Genomic DNA, 23,696 nt, shown 5'->3' on the forward strand with positions numbered 1-23,696 from the left:
CACAATGATCACTCAAGTCTGCAGAAAACACCTAAAGATGAGAGTTCATGAGAGACGTTTGTTAAAATTAGGTGAATCAAGGTTGACTTATCGGGATTCTCAGCTTTTTCACTGGGAGCTGTTTTTGTAACAGAAAGACTGCCAGCGTTTTTACTGTTTTATGAAGAGTCAAAGAACATTGTGTTCTATGAATTATAGATTTACTAAGATAAAGACAATTAAGTTAATCTCTTACTAATTACAATATATACTAAAAATCACAGTGTAGCCATAGAATAATTATACTGAGCCAGGATCCTCTGGAGGTTTCTGCCTGTTAAAAGGGAGTTTTCCTCTCCACTGTCGCTGCATGCTTGCTTAGTATGAGGGTTGCTGTAAAGACTCTGACACTAGTCAGTGACTCGATGCAGCCTGCTGGGTTCCTTATATAGGAAACTTGTTACTGATTGGCTTAATGACCAAGTAAACACCTAAACTACCAAAAGAAAGCAGACTCACTTCTTACATCAGAAAGATGTTTCTAGCTTTTTTCCTTCTTTCATTATCTGTTGTTGGAAGTGTGAGCTGCAGACTTCACCTCTGTAGCGTTTTGCATGTGGCTACATTTTAGATTAAAACTGTATTTAACAATCTTTAGCTGTGAACGTCTCAAAGTGTTGTTAGACGTAAGTTTACAGAGTCAGACAAAACATTTCTGCAGTGAAAATACAATTAGACCCAGAAAATGTATCACAAAATGAACATTTAATGGAAAAACAAAGACCAAATTCAGCATGATGTCGTGTGTGTGTGTGTGTGCATTATTGCACATGAGTGGCATGTGACACTCAGGTCAGGGTGGGCTTTGCAAACATAGGCATCACATTTGTAGTATTTCAGGCTTGTTTTGCTGTCTCTAGGGGCTCAGAGCTCACAGCGCTTCCTTTTCTGAACACGTCCTTGTTGCGGTAGAGACGCCAGGGCAGCGGCTGGGGCGTGCACACTCCTAACTATAAAACAGGAGAGAAGATGAGTTGGGCAGGAGATAATGCTTACAGAAGATGAGGAGTGATAGGACTTCAGGGAGGGAGGTGGAGCTGGAGTGGTGGTAGAGTGGGTGAGGTCCAGAGATGGGTATCTGTAGAGCAGGTGGTGAACCATAGGGAACTTCTGAATGGAGTCTGGGTAGAAGAATGAGATGTAGCTTACAGTATAATGCAGGAGGGTGGTCAGGAGATGCACAGCAGTTAAGATGATGATGGTAATGATGAGGTTAACAGGAGCTCTGGAGGAGCTCAGGAGATGGGGCAAGTAATGAAGATTAGGATGGTGGGTATAGAGTGGATGGTTCTGACCGAGGAATCCAAGTGTGAAGCTGGACTGGAGTAAGAAGGTTCCAGGAATCACCACGGGAGCCTGTTAACCTGAGGAGCCGGAAGGACAAGGTTGGTCACAACATTTTCCAATAGGAACACAATTATACAAGAGCTAGATTTCATAGGCAGGGGCTGGAGGTTACCACTGAGGTTTGTTGAGGCATTTCTTTTAGAGACTTAACAAAAAAAAAAAAGAGAAAGCAGTCCATTATTCAATCAAAAGGGGTTAATTTCAATATTGCAACATCCAAATGAGGAGGCAGTCACAGAGGCTCTTCCCCAAGCAGTTTCCGGAGCGAGTCCTGTCCTGCAACGGCCCCCACACTCTGTATATCCCTCATGAACCCCCCTCACCCAATGGGGGCGAACAAAGGAAGGCCCTACAGTGTTATCTGTAAGGGTGATCTGGAGCCATACCTTGGGGCTGTGCTTACAAGAGGCGGGTGTAAACAATGCTTCTTCTGCTCTTTGAAGCAAAACTCTCAGGAAACTGAAGCTAAAAAGAAAAACTTTTATGGTTGTCATAAAACTAACTTCTCTGGCACTACAGTAAGTTTGTAAGGGCCAAATAAGTAAGAGATATCAGATTTATTGCTCTGGCACTGGATGACTTGCCTCTCCTGTTATCCTCCTGGTTGTAGTTGGTAGAATGGAGAGCAGGTGAGTGGAAAACACACCTGCCACAGCAGCTCCTACAGGGAGCTGTGATGAGTGTCTGCCTAGTGCCCTCCTGTGGCTGCCTGAAGGTGAAACAGGCATAGCTTCCGCTTCCGGTCGGTAACAAGATGGCGCCTTTGCTTGGCTTAGCCACAGTCACCGGCCACTTTTTCAAACTTTTCTCCACAGACCTGTCTGCATATAGATGGTATGGAACAGCATGCTGTTTGAGAATGGCTCCTAAAGGTAGAATATAGAGGGAAAACAGTAATGGGCAGAGAATGGAGCCTTGAGGGACTCCCCAGGGAATGGAGACAGACTTTTTATATCGGTATAAACTTTACTGGGTCATCTTGCTGCTTGTTTAAAAGTATATTGATATTTTTTTAAAATCTATATTTTGCCCTGAGAGAGAGGAGCTTCCTGTAGGTGCTGTTCTGGATTGCAGCTGTCCCTAATTTTGGCTGGTAACCATGGCAACAACTGTGGTGTTGTAATGTGCACTTCGCTGTGTTGTTTGAGTTATAAATACCAAATCGATCAGCATATTTAGGACAAATTTGAAGTGTTAACTATTTGAAAAATGAGATATAACATCTAAAAATCAAAAAAATAATACCCTTTTTTCTGAAATTTAAAGCGCTAAATTTGGCTATGCTGAATGTAATGTTTTTTAATACTTTAACAGATGTTAAGCAGGTTAAGAGCTCCCCCTAGAAAACCTACCAATCTCACAACTGTTAAGTGAGGGTTCTGGTCAGCAGAAGGCTGCAGAGAGTTGTCCAAAGTAAAGTAGGTTGTTTCTGTCTGGAAAAAAAAAACAGGATTACAGCTTCAATTTGATGTCGTTGGTGGGAATCAGCAGCTGATGACTTCTTTGACTGAATGTGAAATTGTGGAACCACATCATTCTGAATTTAGAGCCAGGAAAATTACAGAGCATGCTCATTTAAAAGACACCAGATGCTGGTTAGACTGGATCTTTCATTGTTCGACCCAATGACAGTCTATGAAGACAGCATTGGGCAGGGCTGATTACCCCTAATGCAATGGGTGAATGGCCTGTATTTATTTATATAGCACTTTTTAGAGTGCTACACCCCAATGTGCTTTACAACTGTAGTGATTCCAATAGTTGCATCTAACATAGGAAACCATCAAAGGTGAGATTCCATAGAAAATATGAAATCAATTTGATGGATCTTTGAATATTACTTTAACCAGAAGATCGGAACTTTTTATTGCAGGGATTAGGTAACAATTCGTATTAACCCAGTCAAAAGAGAGAGAGAGAGAGAGAGAGAGAGAGAGACAAGTTTTAAAGTTTAAGAAGATTTATTTCTAAACAATTTAAACAAGGCTAACTAACTCTAAACACCCTGTGTGATGGATGGATCTAGGTGTGAATGAGGCAAAATGGAGGGTGTAAATGTGGAATGTTGTTATCAGAACTCTCGTTTCCAGAGAAGCATTAGTTCTGCGTGGGAGCGAATGTTTGCTCTAAACTACAGTCGGAGTTTCAAAAACCACATTCAGACGCAATCTTGCCGTTCTACAAACCCTTGGTGGAGACCCCCGTTGTAGATCCAGAATGCCAGGTCCTCGGACCCCCCTTTGGTACCGGAGCCGGTGAAGCCGCGTACGGTACGACAGACTAGTCTTGGAATGCCTCCAGGTAAGCGACAGGTGTTTGACAGCATCAGCGGGACCCTGAAGGGTCAGTGAGTTCAGCTTTTACTCTGAAGGAGCGCTGCTTCAGGTGGAGCTTGCAACAGGTTTTATTTTCCAGCTTGTCAAGGTTCTTTGTGGTTAAAAAGTTACAAGTGGCCGGCTCGAAACTCTAGAACGTTTGAACTGAGTTAAGGGTGACGTGGGAATTAGTTTTATAATTCAGATGTTTTGATTTATGGTCAAATCAGGATTTGACACCAAAATAAACACCACACAGACCATGCCATGTGTCAGAAAGGAAAGCTCTGATTGGAGAGACAAAAGGAATGTGTCATGTGATTTTAACATTATGTGTAATCAGTCTAGTGTGTAATGTTATATTACTTATTAATACTATCATAGGATTATAATATCAAGTAATTAATGTTCTCATTTCACAGACTGATTTAACATTGACTTCACATGATTATTTGGACTAACAAAGTTATTTGATAATTATTTAAGAGTTCTTCTGATCCTCTCTTGAGCTGTAGGGGGAGGCAAATAGCTAGTTAAAACTGTTTAGATGCAGAGGCATCAAAGGCCTTGAGCAATCAAGGAGATTGGTTCTTCATGAGGAGAGATGACCTTTAGGTGGAAAACAGTTCCTTCGTGACGCCACACAACACACCTGCCATTCACTCAGTTACACACACACACACACACACACACACACACACACACAACCACCACCTGCAGGCAAGACAGTCTCTTCTAATGAACATTGACAGAAACATCTCTAGGTAAATGTTTTAATAGTTACAGAGTCTGTACTCATATAAAATTAACAAAAACTCCAGACAAAAATTTCAGAAGCTCTGCCCATTAATGGCACTATGTATGGAAGAAAATGGGGTCTGATATGCTTTTTTTTGTTTCCAAGCTCAGCAGTTGGTCCCCAGGCCAGTCCAGTGGTCTGGGACCATAAGGAAGTATTTGTCCATGGCCTCACAGAACCGAGCTCTGTACAGCTCCGGAGAAACCACAGTAGGCATCTTTCCTGCAAAAACACAAGAGCATAAGATTTACCATAAATCAGAACAAAGGCCAAAGAGAGTAAAATGATTTAGCTGAAAACTCATCAGGAGAAACCATATTCCATGAAAAAACATTCATTTAATCAAAGTTAATCTACGGAAATTCATTTTCTTTGCAAATGTCACTAGATTCTGATTAAGGAGGCTAAACATGCAACGTCTGTTACATTTGTGCTATGTTTCTTATCCGATTCCATTTAGCTGGTTCTTAACTTTACTGATGTTCGGCGAAGCTCAGATGAAGGCTGCAATAGAAGTCCATGTATGTAGGCAAAAGTACAAACAAGCTCAATTTACTCTGTGTATAGTAAAGAACCATAAAATGAAGAGTTATCACATCCATGTTCTTTGAATTAGTTTTTGAAAAGCTCAGATGGGAAAGAAAAATCTTCAAAAGACAAGAGAAGTTGCTTTTGGAACAAAGTTGTTTGTTAATCCCAACAGGCTGATTTAACTTCAGATTATATAATCTCTGAAGGAAAACATAGAAGAGAGGAGAGTGTTATGCTTGAGGCGTGAAGTAGTTGTAAGCCACTTTTACAAAACAATGCTGTCAATTTGCTGCAATGCCGTGGCGGCATCAGGGACCTCAGGTTGTGGTCAGATCCTGGTGATAATCTTGTGCAATTGTGTCCTTTTCACAAAGGATTACACAACAGAGGTATAAAGGTAGTATAGGGGCTGTCTCTGCGCTGCAGCGTACTTCTGTTTATCTTTGACATAACTTGTTTTTTATTTCGATCAATAATGATCGTTACGTTTTTTAGCAAGTCGCTCCTAAAGGTATCTGTCCCGTACAGTCTCTGGTGATCTGTTTATGAATGGAAGTGTCAGGTGTGTACAGTCAGACACTCGGCCCTGCAGTACAACAGGCCATCTACTGCTCCAGAGCACTTTGGAGACAGATAACAGTAGATGTTCTGAAATGCTGAACGTGGAGGATGCCATGTTTCCGATCATCTCACCTTGACCTCCTAGGATTCCAGTGGACTTTACAACCATCTCCAGTTTCTTGTCCCACGTAAACGTCCTGATGTAATCTGAAAGCAGCAGAGGAACAGAATCAAAACCAACCTGAGAAAAAGCCCCCCCTCCCCAGTCTCACCTATGATCCCCACCACTAACTGCTCCGTGGCGTCATCCCGCCCCACGAGCAGCGAGTAGTCAATTATCAGGTGGCTGGATAGGAAGTAGGCATCACTGAGAATGGCAGCTCTCAAGATGGCTTTGCAGTGGGAGCGGATGTAGAGCGGGTTGTCATGAATCAGCTTCAGAAGGTTTTCATCCAGCAGGACCACTTCACAGCTCTCCTTTCCTGATTCTGTCTTCACGTTGCGGTTCCTCAGTGAGCCTTTTAAATCAAACACCTGCAGCACAACACGCAGCGTCAGCGCCACTCATGCCCCAGCAAACCTGAGAGGATCAACAGCAGCTGTGAGACGCACACCTGAGACATTTTGCGGCCATAAAAGAGATTCTCCATGACGAGCAGGTCCAGTTTCTTTTCCGTGTTGTTCTGGGAGTTCTTGTATCCGATCCGGTAAACTCCCAGGATCTTGGCGAGTGCAGTGGGTCGCTACAGGACACGTGGAGTTAACGTGGGGCTTCATTACAGGCATAAGCGTTCCGGCTGGAGGCTTACCTTCTGTTGTACAGCTCCAGTGATGTAGGAAAAGTAGTGAGGTGCAAAGTCTAGGAAGGACTGGACTTCTAATCTGGGCATCTGCTTCAAGATGAAGCGATCATCTGACAAGAATCAGGAGAAGGACCAGATTATTCCCTCTGCTGCTTTACTTACTAAACCGTGTGAGACGAGAGCAGGTATAGGTCTATAAACCTTCTGTGGCGTAGAACACAGCTCCAGACTTTCCTCCACGAGCCTGCCAGTTTACACAGTGTGACAGCGAGCGCACAAAGTCCTCCTCGCTGCTCTCCATGATGTCCTCTCGCATCCTGTGGAACTCCTCAGCGTAGTAGATCCGGCAGTAGAACTTAGCGTTAGCATCAGAGAACTCTGAGTCGGAACACAGATGAGAGAATCACTGTTCTGTTACCTTTTCAGGTAACTTACACCGATTCAAAGAAGTGTGAGGAACCCAAAACTCACGCAGCTCAATGTGCGGATTCTGTGTTTGCTTCTTCTGCTTTTCAGCTAAATCTGCATCTTCTGGTGAAACATAAGAAGGTGAGCATCATTTGGCGTCAGTCAGAAGATGTTAGTTTGACTTGAGAACTTGAAGACGCACTTAGAGGATCTCCATCAGTGCGACTCTGCTGTGATGACAGAGACTCGCTGGGCCTAGCAGGACTGCTCTTCCCTCGACTCTCCGCACAACTGGTAAACAAACAAAAACCAGTCAGCTGGTCTACAACAACAAAACTCCAGCAGTCTAACCAAGGAGCGCTGGTCCATCAGCTGGAAGTTAGCATTGATGCTATAACCCTGTGCTAAGCATCTGGCCTTGGTCAGAGTATTATTGGGCATGGCCCAGTTTCCTAACAAACCAATACTTGTTTACATACTTGGTATGCAGTACAAACCTTTCTGTTCACTTTCAATTCCTTTGGGAGAACACAAATGATCGACATCATTCATGTTCTCCGGCCCCGCCTCCTCCTAAACACACCTGCACACACACTCTTTGCCTCAGTTAGGATAAACGCTGACCGGGTGGTGCTGTTCTTTCAAAGGCTGCTCCAGATTCCCATGGCCGACAGACGGTAATGACCTGCACTTGTTTAGAGCCTTTCTGGGTGAGAGGACCAATCACATGCTACTAGTGATGCACCGATATGAAATTGTTGGGCCGATACCGATATACTGACAATGTTTCTAAAATCAGCAGATTTTGTATAGAATGAAAATGATTAAAGCTGAATTTACATTATGTACACACAACACACATTTACGTTTCTGAGATGATTTAATTCACTGTCACATGACTAAACAAATACACATCACCCCCCCCCCCCCCCCACCCCCCACCCCACCCCCCAAAACAGCCAAACAAATGGAGACAAGATGGAAAAAGCCACTGTCAGGTCCTGCCTTTTCCAACTCCGCCGCATCACACAATCCTCAAACGCCCGCATCTTGAGTCATTCATTCATGCTTTCATAACTTCACGTCTGGATTATGCGAATTCTGTCCTGATTGGGATTAATGTTTCAGCCCTAAGTAGACTGCAGAAGGTTCAAAATGCTGCAGCCAGATCCCCAGCTGGCTCCGGGCCAGGGTCATCTCCAGTTTGGCCGACTCCCCCTCCTCCAGCGGAGGGAGAGGAGCCACGTCTGATCAGCTGGGCTGCCCGCGCCGGGCGGGTCCAGCTGTGCACCTCCACTGCCAGGCCACCCTGGCACTCGTGTTCCACCTCGTCGCGTTTTCATCAGCAATGCGGCCTGTCCCCATCCTCGGCCGTTGGCTCTGCGGTCCAGCTGTGCCGATGTCACATCAGCCCCGTCTCCCCCTCTGTGGGATCGGAGTCAGGGAGTCGCACCGTGGCTCTGGGGGTTAAAGACCACATGGTGCAGGAATCAGCCATTTTGGCATAGTTCCTGGGAGTTCCTCTGCACCACACTTTTAAGTTGTCGTCTGTCAGAGGCCGATGAGTGGGTGGGTCTCCTGGCGTGGTGGTTGGTGTCCCTCCTCCAGTCCAATCCACCAGCTGTGAATCGTTGCAGTGTCTCCATCTGGCTGCAGCGCTCCGCTGACTCTCAGTTCTGTTGAACCATCTCAGCTAGAGTCTGGTCCAGCACCAATGCTTTGTGATCCAGCTGCATGCTGCCACGGTGTGTGTTGGGCACAAAATGTAGCATTTACAGCTACCGGACCCCCCACCCCATCCCCCCCCCCCCCCACACACACACACACCCACACACCCACACACACACACACAGCTTTATTTGCACCTGACTCACAGGTAAGCGTAGCTGCGGACAGGAGCTCACCCAGCTTCTCGAGTCTGCTTCAAGTCTCTCCTCTTTTTCACACTGGCAGCAACGTCCTTTATGATCAGCTGGTGGATGACTGCAAATGGCTGCCTGACGCCCGACAGCGGGCTCCCGGCAGCCCCTCTTGTGTGCACCGCCACGGCGACGCTGGTGCGGCGGTTAAAGGAACAAAAGAAGATGCTGCACACTTCTTCAATGATTCAGAATAGTTTGTGTCCACATCTCAACGCGTGGATTATTTTCCTCCGCTCTAGTGTTAAAAAAGGCTCGGCTCACTGTGACCAGCGTCTAAACATTGCTGATGTTGTAGTGGGTTGGAACATGGAGATGCAGCAGGAGAGGCTATTGTGATCCGACAGCTGCCTTTGTTCAGCAACATGGACCGTGCTGCTTTACCGTCTACTGCCTCTTTAAGGGGGACAAGGATCAGTGGCTGCTAAAGACCTTTGTGCCCCACCCTATATGGAACAGCGATGGTGCGCCATGCTTAGCTTTAACTGACAGCAGAGTAAAGTACCTTATTTGTTGCATGTATGGAGTAAAAAGCAGTCCTGTGCAGGGCTCTAGAGCCAACTATGGGTCAAACATGGGAACCAGAACCCTTGGTAACAAGCATTGTGCCTTCCTGTATTCTGGAGGATCCTGATCCTACACAAATGCAACTGGGAAGATTCCAGACGTGTCTGAGTAACGGATATTATAAACATGGGTGAAACCAGGAAAAACCATCAAATGCTAATCTAGAACTATTAAAAACTGAGAAGTGAGTCCGCGTGTTTGACATTTAGAGGCAACTCATTCCACAATCTAGGATCAAAACTCCTCTTTCTGTGTGTTGGGTCCGTCAACACCCACCGCTACAAAACCATCCAGACCTTCAGCCATCTGGGTCAAGTACCTGACTGCATGTGGAGCCTCGTCTCCTGCTGAAGGGGACGTCTTGGACAGGTCATCCGGTGCTGTTTTGTACTCTTTGCAGCTGGTGGAGAGCAAGCAGCGTGTTAAGGCAGAGAAGTAGTGAAGCTGATTTCTACTTCTCCGTCAGCGTGGGCACAGAGAGCCGCAACGCCGCTACACATCTGTTCAAGGGCTCTCCGACGGGCTCACAGAGGGTGACGGCGACACGCCCAAACATGTAAACATCTGTCGAAAGTGGCACAGACCGCAAGCTTGTGATTGGTCACGGACGCTGCTTCCTGTAAATTTCCTGTAAAAACAGCAACGCCTTTGCCGTCTCAGAGAGTAAAAATACATTTAGCGAGAGACACAGAGCAGATCGAAGAACCCGTCGCAGAACAAGCACAAAAATATGAGCCAATGTTTTATTTGTGGATGGAAATGTGTGCTTTGGGGTGGAGGTGATACAGCTTCTAATATGCATAAACACGTTCGTGTTATGGGTGTGCGTCTCTGACGGAGAAGTACACATCAGGGTCAACATCACAGGTGGCTCAGACACGGAAGAGGAAGTTACCTGAGGGCGAAGGCGATGATGGAGCTCGGCTCACGCTCACAGACTGCGATGGGAACCCGTTCGTGTTCATACATCAGATAATGTTTATCTGGATCACTATTGAAACACACACACATCATTCAGGACGGCAGACGCGGGTGTGTGGTACAGAACAACTCTGACACTTACAACGGGAAGGGGATGGGGTTGTAGCTGATGCCAGGCAGGAAGTTGGCCAGGATGGCTTTCATAGTGGACTTCTCCTTTACCTGGCCATCAGTGGAGCCCAGCAGGTGTCCATCAAACACGTCTGCAGTCGGGTCAGAGCAGAGACCTTAGAGCTACAGCTAGTTTCTATGTGTCGAGTACCCGGTGTCTCTGTGGCTAACAGAGTGTGTGTGTGTGTGTGTGTGTGTGTACCTTCTGGGATACTGACAGAGTCCTGTTCAATTGTGGCTGGTTCTGCTATGGGGTCTCCCGGTGATGGCAGCAGGGGGGAGATGGTTGAGGGCAGTGTGCACAGGTGGCGGTCCTCTGACAGAGGGGTAAAGGCTTCCCATTAGGATACAGGATGCTTCCTCTGTGTGAGTGGCTATTCAGCCTGGACTCTGTCCCAAGTGTCAGAGACACTAACCTGACCCAGAGCTTAGAAGGAAGGTCAGTGGAGAAAACAGTCTCCCAGTATTTTGGACTCACCTTTGTCACCATTCTGGACCACAGGTAAGGAGTTACGAGGAGAAGAATCCAGGGAACTCTATCAAACATGACAAAAAGAACAGCAGCCAAGTTTGGTGTGAAACCAGTGCAGAGCTGAACTGGACCAGCAGACACAAATCTAGCCCAGCCTACAGCTGTTGAAGGCCTTTTCCATCGCCCAAGCTGGTATGGAACGGACAGGATCGGGTCGCTAAATTTTCTGATCCGATTGTTAAAACAGGTCCAGGCAACCTACCTGAACGCGCCAATCACGGGACTTTTTTGCTCCCTTCTGTTGTAGGTTCGGAGATTCCTGGAGTGGTACCGTTAGGGTGGAGCAACAACACAGTCCACTGATTGGTTGACAGAAATTCGTCACTGGATGATATTTATAGCCAAAGCAGCCTTCCGAACTTAGCGACTGCACTCTGGAGTCACATGTGGAGGCTGTGGTCAGCATTTCGTTTTAGTCTTTAGTGCTGTGGACCAGTTATTGCAGCTCAGACATACTGAATAGTTGCACAACTTAAAAAATCACGCATGACGATTTGTTTAACCCCGCCTGTCGACGTGATGGCCCAAACTGCGATCGAAAGGCTTGCCCGAAAGTTCTAGACCCATACCGGAACATACTGGTCCAAAGATAACCAGACTAGACCATTCCAGACCTGGGGATGGAAAAGAGCTACAAGTCCCCAGGGGCTTCCCCAGCAAACATGCCCATTTGGGCCCCTATGTGGGATCTCTAGGCAATATAACCCACGAACACAAAGGTTGCCTACTGTGGGACCCACAGCCATTAGGAAATGTAGGGCACATGCGGGTCCCATCATTTGGGGCCATGCAGCGGCTCAACTGGGCTTGGCCCACATACATGAGCTGCCCATCACTGTCAGGCCCTCATGGGTGCCACATTTCACAGCAGTACCCTGTAAGTGTGGGCTTTCCACCATTTACCACAGTTCTTTTATTTCTCATCCTGGTTAACTTCTGTCTGTCTAACAAAGGAAACCAGAACAAACGAGCCGTAAGGTGAGATTTACCTTGTCCTCCGCAGTGGGGGGGCGGAGCCGCCCTGGACTTGGAGGGACAGACAGTCGCTTCCTGCCTTTCTCAAGCTGAAACAGGTCCTGGAGTCTGCAAAAGAACAGAAACACTCAGAACTGAGCCCAGCTGTGCAGGTCTACTAAAACAAAACTTCCAGAGGTCCATGTATCAATCCTTGTCTGTGGCCCATTAGAGCACCCCAACCTTCGGTTGGTTGAATAAATGTCGGGTTTGTAGGAAACTCCTGGTTAGGAAAGTCAAAACACACCTTTAAATTTTTCAAGCAAATAACAATAAATATCTTCTTAAATGTCGACAAGAACATGAGAAAAACGTTATGAGATGAACATTTAACCTAGCTGCTTTGGGTAAAAATAACACTAATTTTCATTACAGTATGAGTCTGACAGCATAAACACAGGGGTGTTAGAAGCATAGGGAATGGGGGGTGGACACATCCTTTTCTAAATGGTTGGCTACAACCCTAAATTAGTCACGGTCCGTACCGCTCACGGTGACCAAACTTTCTTGTGATTTTTTAAAAGATCCTTGTCTGCGGATGAGGTTTGGTACAGAGACCGCCCTCGTACACCCTTCATGCCAACATCGTGTAATCTTTTGTAAAAACAACACAATTGCGCCACATTACTACCACGGGCTGACGTAAGGCTCCCTGATGCTGCATTGTTTTCTAAAAGAGGCGAGTGATTAACACTGTTGTGTTCTGTCAGAATTAGTTGACAATAAAACGATAGCACATCTGGAAATAAACTGTGCTGTTTACTTGTTGAGAAAGTGGAGAGATGTCTAATACGTGATGCTGATCACAAGACATAAACATGTATGAATATCAATAATTGTAAATGTTCTCCAAACACAACTAAACCTACAATCAAAATAGTTTAGATGGAAAACTAAGTCATTTTAAATATTAATATATTAGGATACAATAATACTTAAACTTTATTTTGGAACAGCATCTGGCCCTCACAGTGTCTGCTGGAAAAAAAATCCAGCGCTTCAACAAAATTGTTGGCCCCTGGGTGACACTTTATAATAATGTAACATCCACAAAACAATCCACTGTTAACGCTTTATAATTCCGACCAGACACGGAGACAGAGGTGAAAGAGAAAGAAGGAGACAAAAGGAGGGGGGGGGGGGGGGGGGTTCCATAAAAATAAACAATCAATGATGAACAAGAGTCTGCTTCTAGACCTGCAGAAACGGGACACACAACAATACAACAAGAGCAAACTATCACTGCATCAACTTGATGAAGAAATATAAAATCAACATTGTTTAACTGAACAATCACACGATAATAAATCACAGTGCATTTAGTGCCAACCACAGCCTTAAGACATGTGTTGAACGTGCCCAAGTCTATACTTATGAGAGCACCATGTGAGCACCTGTGTGTGTACACGCGCTTGTTTATGTAAGATTTCTCTATAGGAGAGTCCAATAGAGAGTGTGAAGAGCCACAGATCTGCCCCCAAAGATGTGCAGGAGATGGAAGGAGCTCCAAGTCCCAGAGATCCAGGAGCTGCCCTAGGCCACAGGGACTCCAGGCAGACTGCGACCAGAAAAGCCCTGCCCCACTCGAGAGGCGCAGAAGATTGCCCCGGGGGCCACAACCTGCAGCCGGCAGAGTACCGGGAGATATCAGCGGCAAGCCCACAGGCCCGCCCGCAGCCTCCCACCCCCAAGCTGGCCGAGCCCGAAACCCTTCGACCTGGGACCCAAGGGCAACCACCCCCGCCGGGGACCCAGATTCCATCAGGCAGCCACCGGGATCAACCAGACAGATGCCAAAAATCTTAAGCCTCCTGAGCCAGGAGCCACGAACACTCAGGCAGACTAAGGCACCGCACTCCACACAAAATGCAGCAGGGGGAGGGCAGGCGAAGATGTGTAGCAGCACAAGTAGTGCCAGGAGAGGGGAGGAGTCCAAGACCCACCTGACATATACAGTCATACACAGACACAGTCACACACTACCTCCCTCATGCTCACACATACACATACAACCTAAGACTTACAAAAATGAATGCTAGACACCCACTCATGCTCCCCATACACACCCTATTCACTCTGGTCCCGGTACTGCTGCACAAAGCATACAACCGTCACCAGTTCCCAGAGTTAGCCCCTTTCTGCTGGGGTGCTGATGAGCAGGCTCCCTCGCTCAACGCCGAGCAAAACAACCCACCACCCCAGACCCACCCCAGACGGCCAGCTCCCCCTCCTAGCCTCCAGCACGGGAAGCAAAGAGACAACAGAGGTGTGCTAAGACCCTAGTCTCCCTCCACCTGCTCCAAAACAGTGTTAGTGCATGTTGATGAGGTGTATTCTATGGCTGTGGTGAGCGGGCAGTGCAGGCATCGTCTGGCCTATGCCAGCTGATGCCACCACACCACCCAACTTCCCCCCACAGCCCTCTGTGTATAAGTGCAGTTTAAAATTGGAAGTGGGCACCAGCACTCGGGATGAGGCTGAAAAATCCCCTTGCCTTGCCCCTTGAGTGTGCTCACTCCCAAGGCCCTAAGCGCGTGTTTGGATTGAATGTCGTTAGTGGAAATGTTTAATGTGCAAGTAAAATTGGAGGGCAGGCTGCCACAGGAATTCAGAAATGGGATCCATACCCGCACCCCTTGACTTGTCCACCCCCCAAGGTCTTATGTGCATGATTGTGTGATGATCGTACCTTTCTAACAGAAATTACAGGGTCTGTATAAACCAAATCATGTCAGATTCTACCCATCTGTTCTGTGGGATACCGCAAGGCTCTGTTTTAGGTTCAATGTTGTTTCTACTGTACATACGCCTTCTTAGACAGATAAGTGATTCTGTTCATAATGTCATTGATCACCTATGCAGATAACATTCAGCTGTACTGCTCCTTTAGGGATTCTGAGTTGTATAAACTGTCTGAATTACTAGTGTCTATCAGCTATCATCAGCTGGCTAGAAGATAACTTCCTTCAGTTAAACTCTGAAAAGACTGAATGTCTGATCATTGCCCCTGAGAGCATGGTTCCCCTGATTAGTCTAAAACTTGCTCATTTATCCTCTGCCGTCAAGTCAATCTTAAGAAATTTGGGTGTTGTTTCTGACCGATCAATAGGCATGTTTCCATTACCAGAACTCCAGGGTAGTTCCTGGGATGGGGAACTTGACCAGGAGATAGGATGTCCCAGTCCTCTCAGCTGTTGTGTCTCCATTCAAATCCAGCATATCACGACTGCTTTGGCAGTGAGTGATGTCACTGATCAGCCCCAAAAAGCACCCAAAGTAAAATTAATAATATTAAAAGCATTTATTTTATATAAGTATATCATAATAATATAGGTGTCCCCCTCCACTAACCCTCATATTGGTACAGTCCACAAGCTGCTCCAATGCCCCCGGAGTTGGGAGCCAGCAGGATGAGAAACAGTAAATAAGTTAATAACCACACCACTTGTTGAACAGGTGCTGAAAAACATATTTTTCTCTGCTAAATTTCGTTAACTTCCCAAGTTAGTGTTGGTGGTGGTCAGAGGGGCCGATGGCGCCAAATGGCAGCCTTGCCTCTGTCAGACCGCCCCAGGGCGGCTGTGGCTACAAAGTAGCTTACCATCACTAGGAGTGTGTGAATGTGAGAGTGCATTCGAGCGTCCTAAACAAGAGCTATATAAAATCGATGTATTATTATTATTATTATTATTGTCATTATTAATTAAAAAAAAAGTCCCTGTTAAGGAGCTGCAGCTCGTCTCCCTACTGGAGTCTCAGTTTTTAAAAATTCTCAAAGTTGACAAACTAAAAAAATGGCAAAAACTTATCAAAGCATTTGCATTTAGTTAAAGTAAAAGGAAACCGAGCTAAGTTGTTTAAAAATGTGGAAGTAGCATGCCAGCTAATGTATAATGTTTGTTTATGTTTACTTATTTGGCAGACGCTTTTATCCAAAGCGAATTACAATTTATAACCTATAGGGCATGTTGTGATCTGTGGGGGAAACCGGAGTACCCGGAGGAAACCCACGCATGCTTGGGGAGAACACGCAACTCCACGCAGAAAGGCCGCAGCCAAGTTTCGAACCTTTGACCTTCGTGCTGCGAGGCAACAGTGCTAACAACTGCGCCACCATGCAGCCCAGGATAAAGCACTGCACCTAGGGATGGGCACCGAATTTGGTACTTTTTAAGGCACCGACCGAACTCCATAGTACCGACAGAGTACCGATTCACGTCACATGAAACGGTGCCTTGTTTCGGTACGAGTGCCGGCGCAAGAGCGTGATGTCGTCAGTCACTGTGGGCGAGCTGTAAACAAAGCAGCACGGCAGAGAGGAAGCGTTGTGAACTCTGACTCCACTTCACTAAATGGGATGGGTTACTGTTTTTCTCATAGAAAAACTGGTGAAGAAGCTAAAACTTAAGCTAGGCTTTTTCTTCCATAAAAAGATGTGTTTTTCTTTTGAAGCAAAAACGCGTCTTTTATCTGTGTAAGATTATGGTGATCTTTTTTATAATCTTTACTGCTCTTCAAAAGCTGGATTCGGTTTATCACCAAATGTAGAGCCATGACACATCACTGCGAGAAGTGATGTGTTCCAAAGACCAGATATAAAAGTGGAGGTGATCGCTCCTTCCAGACTGTTGCACCCCGACTCCGGAATGATCTTCCTTTATCCTTACGCAGCGTTGACAGTCTGGAGACTTTAAAAAACAGCTAAAGACCCTTTTATTTAAAGCTGCTTTTACCTAAACCTTTTATTTTCTTATTTTTAACTCAAATTTTAATATTTCATCTGTTTATGAAATGTTATAATTTAATGATCTTATTTTTCTGATTGTAATTAATTTCTGTTTTGAGATCATTATGATTTTATGACTTTATGGTTTGTTTTGTTTAGATCTATGTGAAGCCCGTTGTGATTCTGTCTGTGATGAGTGCTCTAAAAACAACATTTACTTACTAACATGTGCATCTGCGGTTACAAAAGTAGGTGTCTCGGAGGCCGCCAGCGGCACTTTGTCCCACGTCTAAAATGGTGCCTGTGGGTCCTTCATGTTACTCATTATTTCCACTTGCTGTCAGTCTGATTACTTAGGTCACCGAGCACTACTGGGATCACTACTGAGTGACTTTAGATTTACTCACAATGATAGTTGGATTCATTCACTTACTGTGTTTTATGCTAAGCTAAAGCTAAAGGAGTACAGCCGAATCAGGAGAATGACTGGGCTGGTTAAAAACTGGTTTTTCCCACTTATCTAACTCTGGGAAAACTGTCAACAGAACAATTCTCTATTTTGGTAGGACTATCCCTTTAATGTTTGTGTGTGTGTGTGTGTGTGTGTGTGTGTGTGTGTGTGTGTGTGTGTGTGTGTGTGTGTGTGTGTGTGTACGTGTGTGTGTTGCTCGAGGTGGCTGAGGAACATCTACAACTGTAAATCAAACACAGAATGTGGTTCTGACCTGCTGTTCCAGGACTGCAGAGTCTCACAGAGACTCTGCTTTTTCATCACGAGTGACTCCAGGAGGACCTGCAGTTGCTGAGGAGAGTCTATTCCACTGGTCTGGAGACGCAGCAGGAGCTTATCTACCCAACTACGCATCTCTGCTTCTTCCATCTGTGCACACACAAAAGCACCCACACACACACACCCACCCACCCCCACCCCCACACCCGCGCACACACACACACACACACCCACCCATGCACGCACGCACGCACACCCACACACATTAAACTAACAGACAACACTAAGAGATGGTGGGATGAGAATGAATACATACATCTTTTTGAGCAAAGAGGTCCTCCATCTTTTCTTCCCGAGTCTTACTGAAGGTGTCGGTCTTCAAAGAGGTGAGGCGGTCATCGATGGCCAGGTACACTTGAGTTACTCTGTTAGGAGACCAGAAAGATGTGGTCAGAACATCAAGAGTCCTGTTGGTCAGGTGACCGTAAGTAAAAGGGTGTTGAAGTGCTCTGCAGGTTCTCATATGGAAAGATGCTTCTGCACTGAGATCATCTGGAGGGCCAGGACCAACTTTACAAATATTCTAATCCCCCTGACCTTTGACTTCTACTCTCCTTCAAAAAGGGAACTAACTTCTGTCCAGGCTACAACTAAACTTTGGACTCAACACAATCTTTCCTTCACAGGAAAGGAGAGCATCCAGAAAGTAATCACAAAGCACAAAAGTTGTCACATTTTTTACGTTACAGCCCTTTCCTAAAGTTGTTTAAATTCATGTTTATCTTCAAAATTCTACACATAACACCCAACAATGGCTACATGAAAAAGCTTTTCTGAGATTTCCGCAAAATAAAAATTGCGATTTGAAACTAGATGGTATACATTCTGGGTTGATGTGACTGAGGTTTCAGAACCTCTCTCGGTAGCAATCTGCAGCTCTGCTCTGGTTTTTCCTTCATAGTATTTCTTTAATCTCTGCCCAGGACAGGGGCGCTTGGTCTAATATTCAAGTGTTTAGGAATGGGCCATATTTTCTAAAATCTATATCACAATATCTTCGTTTCTTCTATTTATTTATGTACTATTTTATTTAAATAAATAATAAATTTAAATTTATTATTTATTTAGTCAGAATGACAGTTTTTTACATTTGCACATGAAGTTCAGAACAAATACATCTAAAACGTATTTAAAAAACCTTTCTGGTATTTTTTATGATGTATTATAATTTATTCTCCAGCCCATGCAACATAAAATCCTCATATGAATAAAGATCGTCATCGTCTTCCTCCGCTTATCAGGGTCCGGGTCGCGGGGGCAGCATCCCAACTAGGGAGCTCCAGACCGTCCTCTCCCAGGCCTTCTCCACCAGCTCCTCCGGCAGGACCCCAAGGCGTTCCCGGACCAGATTGGAGATGTAACCTCTCCAACGTGTCCTGGGTCGACCCGGGGGCCTCCTGCCGGCAGGACATGCCTGAAACACCTCCCCAGGAAGGCATCCTGACCAGATGCCCAAACCACCTCAACTGACTCCTTTCGATCCAGAGGAGCAGCGGTTCTAATCCGAGTCACTCCCGAATGTACAAGCTCCTCACCCTATCTCTAAGGCTGAGCCCGGCCACCCTACAGAGGAAACTCATTTCGGCCGCTTGTATCCGCGATCTTGTTCTTTCGGTCATTACCCAAAGCTCATGACCATAGGTGAGGATTGGGACGTAGATGGACCGGTAAATCGAGAGCCTGGCTTTCTGGCTCAGCTCCCTCTTCATCACAACAGATCGGCTCAGCGTCCGCATCGCTGCAGACGCTGAACCAATCCGCCTGTCGATCTCCCGATCCCTCCTACCCTCACTCGTGAACAAGACCCCGAGATACTTAAACTCCTCCACTTGAGGTAGGACCTCTCCCCCGACCCGGAGTTGGCAAGCCACCCTTTTCCGGTCGAGAATTATGGTCTCAGATTTGAAGGTGCTGATCCTCATCCCAGCCGCTTCACACTCTGCCGCGAACCTACCCAGCAAGAGCTGAAGGTCAGAGCTGGATGAAGCTAGGAGGACCACATCATCCGCAAAAAGCAGAGACGAGATTGTCCTGCCACCAAATTCGACACACTCCACACCACGGCTTTGCCTAGAAATTCTGTCCATAAAGGTAATGAACAGAACCGGTGACAAAGGGCAGCCCTGGCGGAGTCCAACCCTCACCAGGAACAGGTCCGACTTACTACCGGCTATGCGGACCAAACTCACGCTCCTCTGGTAAAGGCCCTTAACAGAAAGCCACCCACCCCATACTCCTGGAGCGTCCCCCACAGGGTGCCCCTGGGGACATGGTCATAAGCCTTCTCCAAATCCACAAAACACATGTGGATTGGTTGGGCGAACTCCCATGCCCCCTCCATCACCCTTGCAAGGGTATAGAGCTGGTCCACAGTTCCACGGCCAGGACAAAAACCAATCTGAGATTCAACTATCGATTGGACCCTCATCTCCAGTACCTTGGAGTAGACCTTTCTAGGGAGGCTGAGGAGTGTGATCCCCTATAGTTGGAACACACCCTCAGGTCACCACCCCGGTCTGCCACTCCACAGGAACTGCCCCCGATGACCACGCAATGTTGCAGAGACGTGTCAACCACGACAGCCCTACAACATCCATAGCCTTGAGATACCAGGATGAAGTTCATCCACCCCCGGGGCTCCACCGCTGTGTAGTTTTTTTGACTACCTCAGCAACTTCTGCCCCCGAGATTGGACAGTCCATCCCCAGGTCTCCCGGCTCTGGTTCCTCCTCGGAATGCGCGTAGGTGGGATTGAGGAGCTCCTCAAAGTATTCCTTCCACCGTCCGACTATAGCCCCAGTTGACGTCAGCATCTCCCCATCCCCACTGTAAACAGTGTGAGCGAGTTGCTGCCTTCCTCTCCTGAGGCGCGGGACAGTTTGCCAGAACCTTTTTGGAGCCGATCGATAGTCTTTCTCCATGGCCTCACCAAACTCCTCCCATGCCCGAGATTTTGCCTCGGCAACGGCCACAGCTGCACCCCGCTTGGCTATCCGGTACCTGTCTGCCGCCTCCGGAGACCCACAGACCAGCCACGCCCTGTAGGCCTCCTTCTTCAGCCTGACGGCTCCCCGAACCTCTGGTGTCCACCAGCGAGTACGGGGGTTGCCACCACGACTGGCACCGGCCACCTTGCGACCACAGCTAGTGACAGCCACTTCAACAATCGCAGAGTGGAACAAGGCTCACTCGGAGTCAATGTCCCCCACTGCTCTCGGGACGCGGTCAAAGCTCTGCCGGAGGTGGGAGTTGAAGACTGTCTTGACAGGTTCTTCTGCCAGGCGTTCCCAGCAGACCCTCACTATGCTTTTGGGTCTGCCAGGTCCACGCGGCATCTTCCCCTGCCATCTGATCCAACTCACCACCAGGTGGTGATCAGTTGACAGCTCCGCTCCTCTCTTCACTCGGGTGTCCAAAACATAAGGCCGCAGGTCAGATAGTATGACTACAAAGTCTATCATCGACCTGCGACCTAGGCTGCCCTGGTTCCAAGTGTACCGATGGGCATCCTTATGTTCGAACATGGTATTCGTTATGGCCAAACTGCGGCTTGCACAGAAGTCCAATAACGAAACACCACTCGAGTTCAGATCAGGCGGGCCATTCCTCCCAATCACACCCCTCCAGGTCATGCCGTCATTGCCCACGTGTGCATTGAAGTCCCCCAGCAGGACAATGGAGTCCCCTGATGGAGCACTATCTTGCACTCGTCCCAGGGACTCCAAAAAGGGTGGGTACTCTGAACTGATATTTGGCCCATAAGCACAAACAAAAGTCAGGACCCGTTCCCCGACCCGAAGGTGCTGGGAAGCTACCCTCTCATCCCCTGGGGTAAACCCCAACACACAGGCAGAGATTCTTGGGGCTAACAAAAAGCCAACCCCAGCCCTCCGCCTCTCGTCCTGTGAGGTACGATTCAAACCAGGCGTGTGCTTTCTCTGTGATGCCCATGCTAGAGAGTGTGGACAAAAGGAAGCCATGGTTGACAGTGTCAAATGCAGCCGATAAGTCGAGCAGGATAAGCACTGAGGATTTGGCAGTCGCTCTAGCTTCTTTTAAGGATTCCGTCACTGCTAACAGAGCAGTTTCAGTGGAGTGGCCCTTTTTGAACCCAGATTGGTAAGGGTCAAGCAGACAGTTTTGTGAGAGGTATTCTGTGATCTGCTTGAAAGCCACCCTTACAATGATTTTGGACAGAAAAGGGACTTTCCATAGTTTCCACGGGACCGGATCAGGAGTTCTGGTACTGACATGTTGTGACCGGATCAGGAGTTCTGGTACTGACATGTTGGGACCGGGTCGGGAGTTCTGGTACTGACATGTTGGGACCGGGTCGGGAGTTCTGGTACTGACACGTTAGGACCGGGTTGGGAGTTCTGGTACTGACACGTTGGGACCGGGTCAGGAGTTCTGGTACTGACACATTTGGGACCGGGTAGGAAGTTCTGGTACTGACACGTTGGGACCGGATCAGGAGTTCTGGTACTGACACGTTGGGACCGGATCGGGAGTTCTGGTACTGACACGTTGGGACCGGGTCGGGAGTTCTGGTACTGACACGTTGGGACCGGGTCGGGAGTTCTGGTACTGACACGTTGGGACCGGATCAGGAGTTCTGGCACTAGGAAAAGACGGATGAACAAGTTGAGGTGAGTTTGGGAGTCAGAGACACTAATCGGAGGCTGGAGAACAGCTAATAGTGGGCGGGGTCTGAACATGTGCAGCTTCCTTGTGTCGGACATGATGACGAACTGACACATTTTATGTGTCTATTGATTTAATTGTTTTTTATTCAAACTAACAAGTACAGCAACGGTGTAGCTATTCTTTTCTGTTTCTTTGTTGAATTATCAAACTCCATGCTTCCAGAGTGCACTGCTGCCCTCTGCTGGTTCTTTCAGGTTACAGTCATAGTACAAACGGTAACGTGGAGCTCGTATGTCCCTAAACAGCTACTGTACTTTAACATGGTGGATGACCATGGAGTGTCGAACACAGTTTATGTATATAAAAATGTAACATTTCAAGTTGAGAGGAATATTTAGAATTGATGTTGGTGAGAAACATTAGTGAAAAATGACACGTTTGTGAACTGGAAACACAGGATTTATACTAAACAGGTTAAAATATCACACACTGGGCCTTTAACTCCATTTCAGAATAAGGCATTAACACAAAAAAATGTAGAAAGAGATAAACAAGCAGATGTCCTGCTCTGTTAAGTAGTGCCTTTAATGTACTCATTTACTTCTGAAAGAAGTCCTTCAGGTCCTGCAGCAAGCTGGCTTTGGAAGGCCCCAGGTTCCTGATTAAGATCTTGGGACGAGGGAGACAAATCTCCAGTAATGTTACAGTTGTATAGCTGAGGGAGCAAGAAGGTCACAAATGATTTGTTTTGGTTGATGTAAACCTCTAAGATGGATGTTTGCTGTAAGGTGAACCGACCTAAAGGAGGCCACCATCTGGTTGTAGGAGAAGTATTGATGATAGTCCTTGTGGATGGAGTGTCCACAGGGCTCTGCGTTAGCCCGTCTACTGTACTGGTGGCCATAGAATCGAAGCTCCAGATATTTGGCAAAAGACATGGACCAAGAGTCATTAGACAGAGGCACCACTGGAGTCACCTGCAGGAGAAAGTACAGAGGGTTAAATATGCATGATAAGAATGTCCAGTCTTACTAAGACCTGAAGGCCTTCCTGAGTGCACAACTAGCACTCTGGTCTTCTGTAGCGGTATTATTGGAAATCCTCTCTTGGGAGCCTGTGAAGCATAATCATAACCCAAGTAGGTGACAGCCTTTCACAGCTGGCTGAGTGATCAAGAGTAGCTGTTCAGATATGAGTTTTCAGAAGAAATTCCAGTCCAATTGAAGGAATTTGCAAAGATCATGCATAAAGTATGTATGCACATTAAATTCTTAAGTTTGTCAAGCACATTCCAGATGGCCAAGTAATTTCCACACAGTGGTGGACTGGCCATTATAAGCATCAGGACATTTTCCAGTGGCCTGACTACTGATCTGGTCTGCTTGGGAATTGCTGACAGCACCACCTAGTGCTCAGAGATTTCCTTTTGGAGAGTAGAGATGCTAACAAAAACAACTTTTGATGATTAACTACCTCTTGCTTTAATAACAGCCTTGAGTCTACAGATACTTCTCTATCAACTTTACACATCTAGATTGAGACACATTTGCCCACTCTTCAGGGAAACTGGATGGTAGGCGTTGGCAGACTGCAATCTTCAAATCTC

General features: G+C 46.7%; 2 protein-coding genes across 3 annotated transcripts in view; one reads left to right on the plus strand and one right to left on the minus strand.

Annotated features, from left to right (window-relative positions):
- Positions 1-4,460: 4,460 nt before the first annotated feature.
- The window catches only part of pikfyve (phosphoinositide kinase, FYVE finger containing), a 103,038-nt gene continuing 83,802 nt past the window's right edge, over positions 4,461-23,696 (minus strand). Inside the window, exons 25-42 of one of the 2 annotated variants that reach the window (XM_054746532.2) lie at positions 22,889-23,067; positions 22,692-22,805; positions 17,700-17,808; positions 17,379-17,533; positions 11,903-11,996; positions 10,860-10,917; positions 10,584-10,697; positions 10,353-10,473; positions 10,185-10,280; positions 9,609-9,689; positions 7,006-7,094; positions 6,867-6,923; positions 6,597-6,773; positions 6,402-6,505; positions 6,207-6,335; positions 5,865-6,126; positions 5,725-5,799; positions 4,461-4,722 (exon numbers count right to left, since the gene is read on the minus strand). In XM_054746532.2, the coding sequence (XP_054602507.1) occupies positions 4,607-4,722; positions 5,725-5,799; positions 5,865-6,126; positions 6,207-6,335; positions 6,402-6,505; positions 6,597-6,773; positions 6,867-6,923; positions 7,006-7,094; positions 9,609-9,689; positions 10,185-10,280; positions 10,353-10,473; positions 10,584-10,697; positions 10,860-10,917; positions 11,903-11,996; positions 17,379-17,533; positions 17,700-17,808; positions 22,692-22,805; positions 22,889-23,067 (2,130 nt within the window). In that variant the 3' untranslated portion in view covers positions 4,461-4,606. Of the gene's footprint in view, positions 4,723-5,724; positions 5,800-5,864; positions 6,127-6,206; positions 6,336-6,401; positions 6,506-6,596; positions 6,774-6,866; positions 6,927-7,005; positions 7,095-9,608; positions 9,690-10,184; positions 10,281-10,352; positions 10,474-10,583; positions 10,698-10,859; positions 10,918-11,902; positions 11,997-17,378; positions 17,534-17,699; positions 17,809-22,691; positions 22,806-22,888; positions 23,068-23,696 lie in introns of both variants that reach the window. The other variant, XM_015965682.3, reaches the window with a different exon arrangement.
- Positions 20,544-23,696, plus strand: part of fundc1 (FUN14 domain containing 1) — a 497,656-nt gene continuing 494,503 nt past the window's right edge. Inside the window, exon 1 of the mRNA XM_070544114.1 lies at positions 20,544-20,547. The gene's annotated coding sequence lies outside the window, so the exon portion shown is untranslated. The remainder of the gene's footprint in view (positions 20,548-23,696) is intronic.

The sequence above is a fragment of the Nothobranchius furzeri genome, chromosome 14 (genome assembly GCF_043380555.1).
Source record: "Nothobranchius furzeri strain GRZ-AD chromosome 14, NfurGRZ-RIMD1, whole genome shotgun sequence".
Lineage (NCBI taxonomy): Eukaryota > Metazoa > Chordata > Actinopteri > Cyprinodontiformes > Nothobranchiidae > Nothobranchius > Nothobranchius furzeri.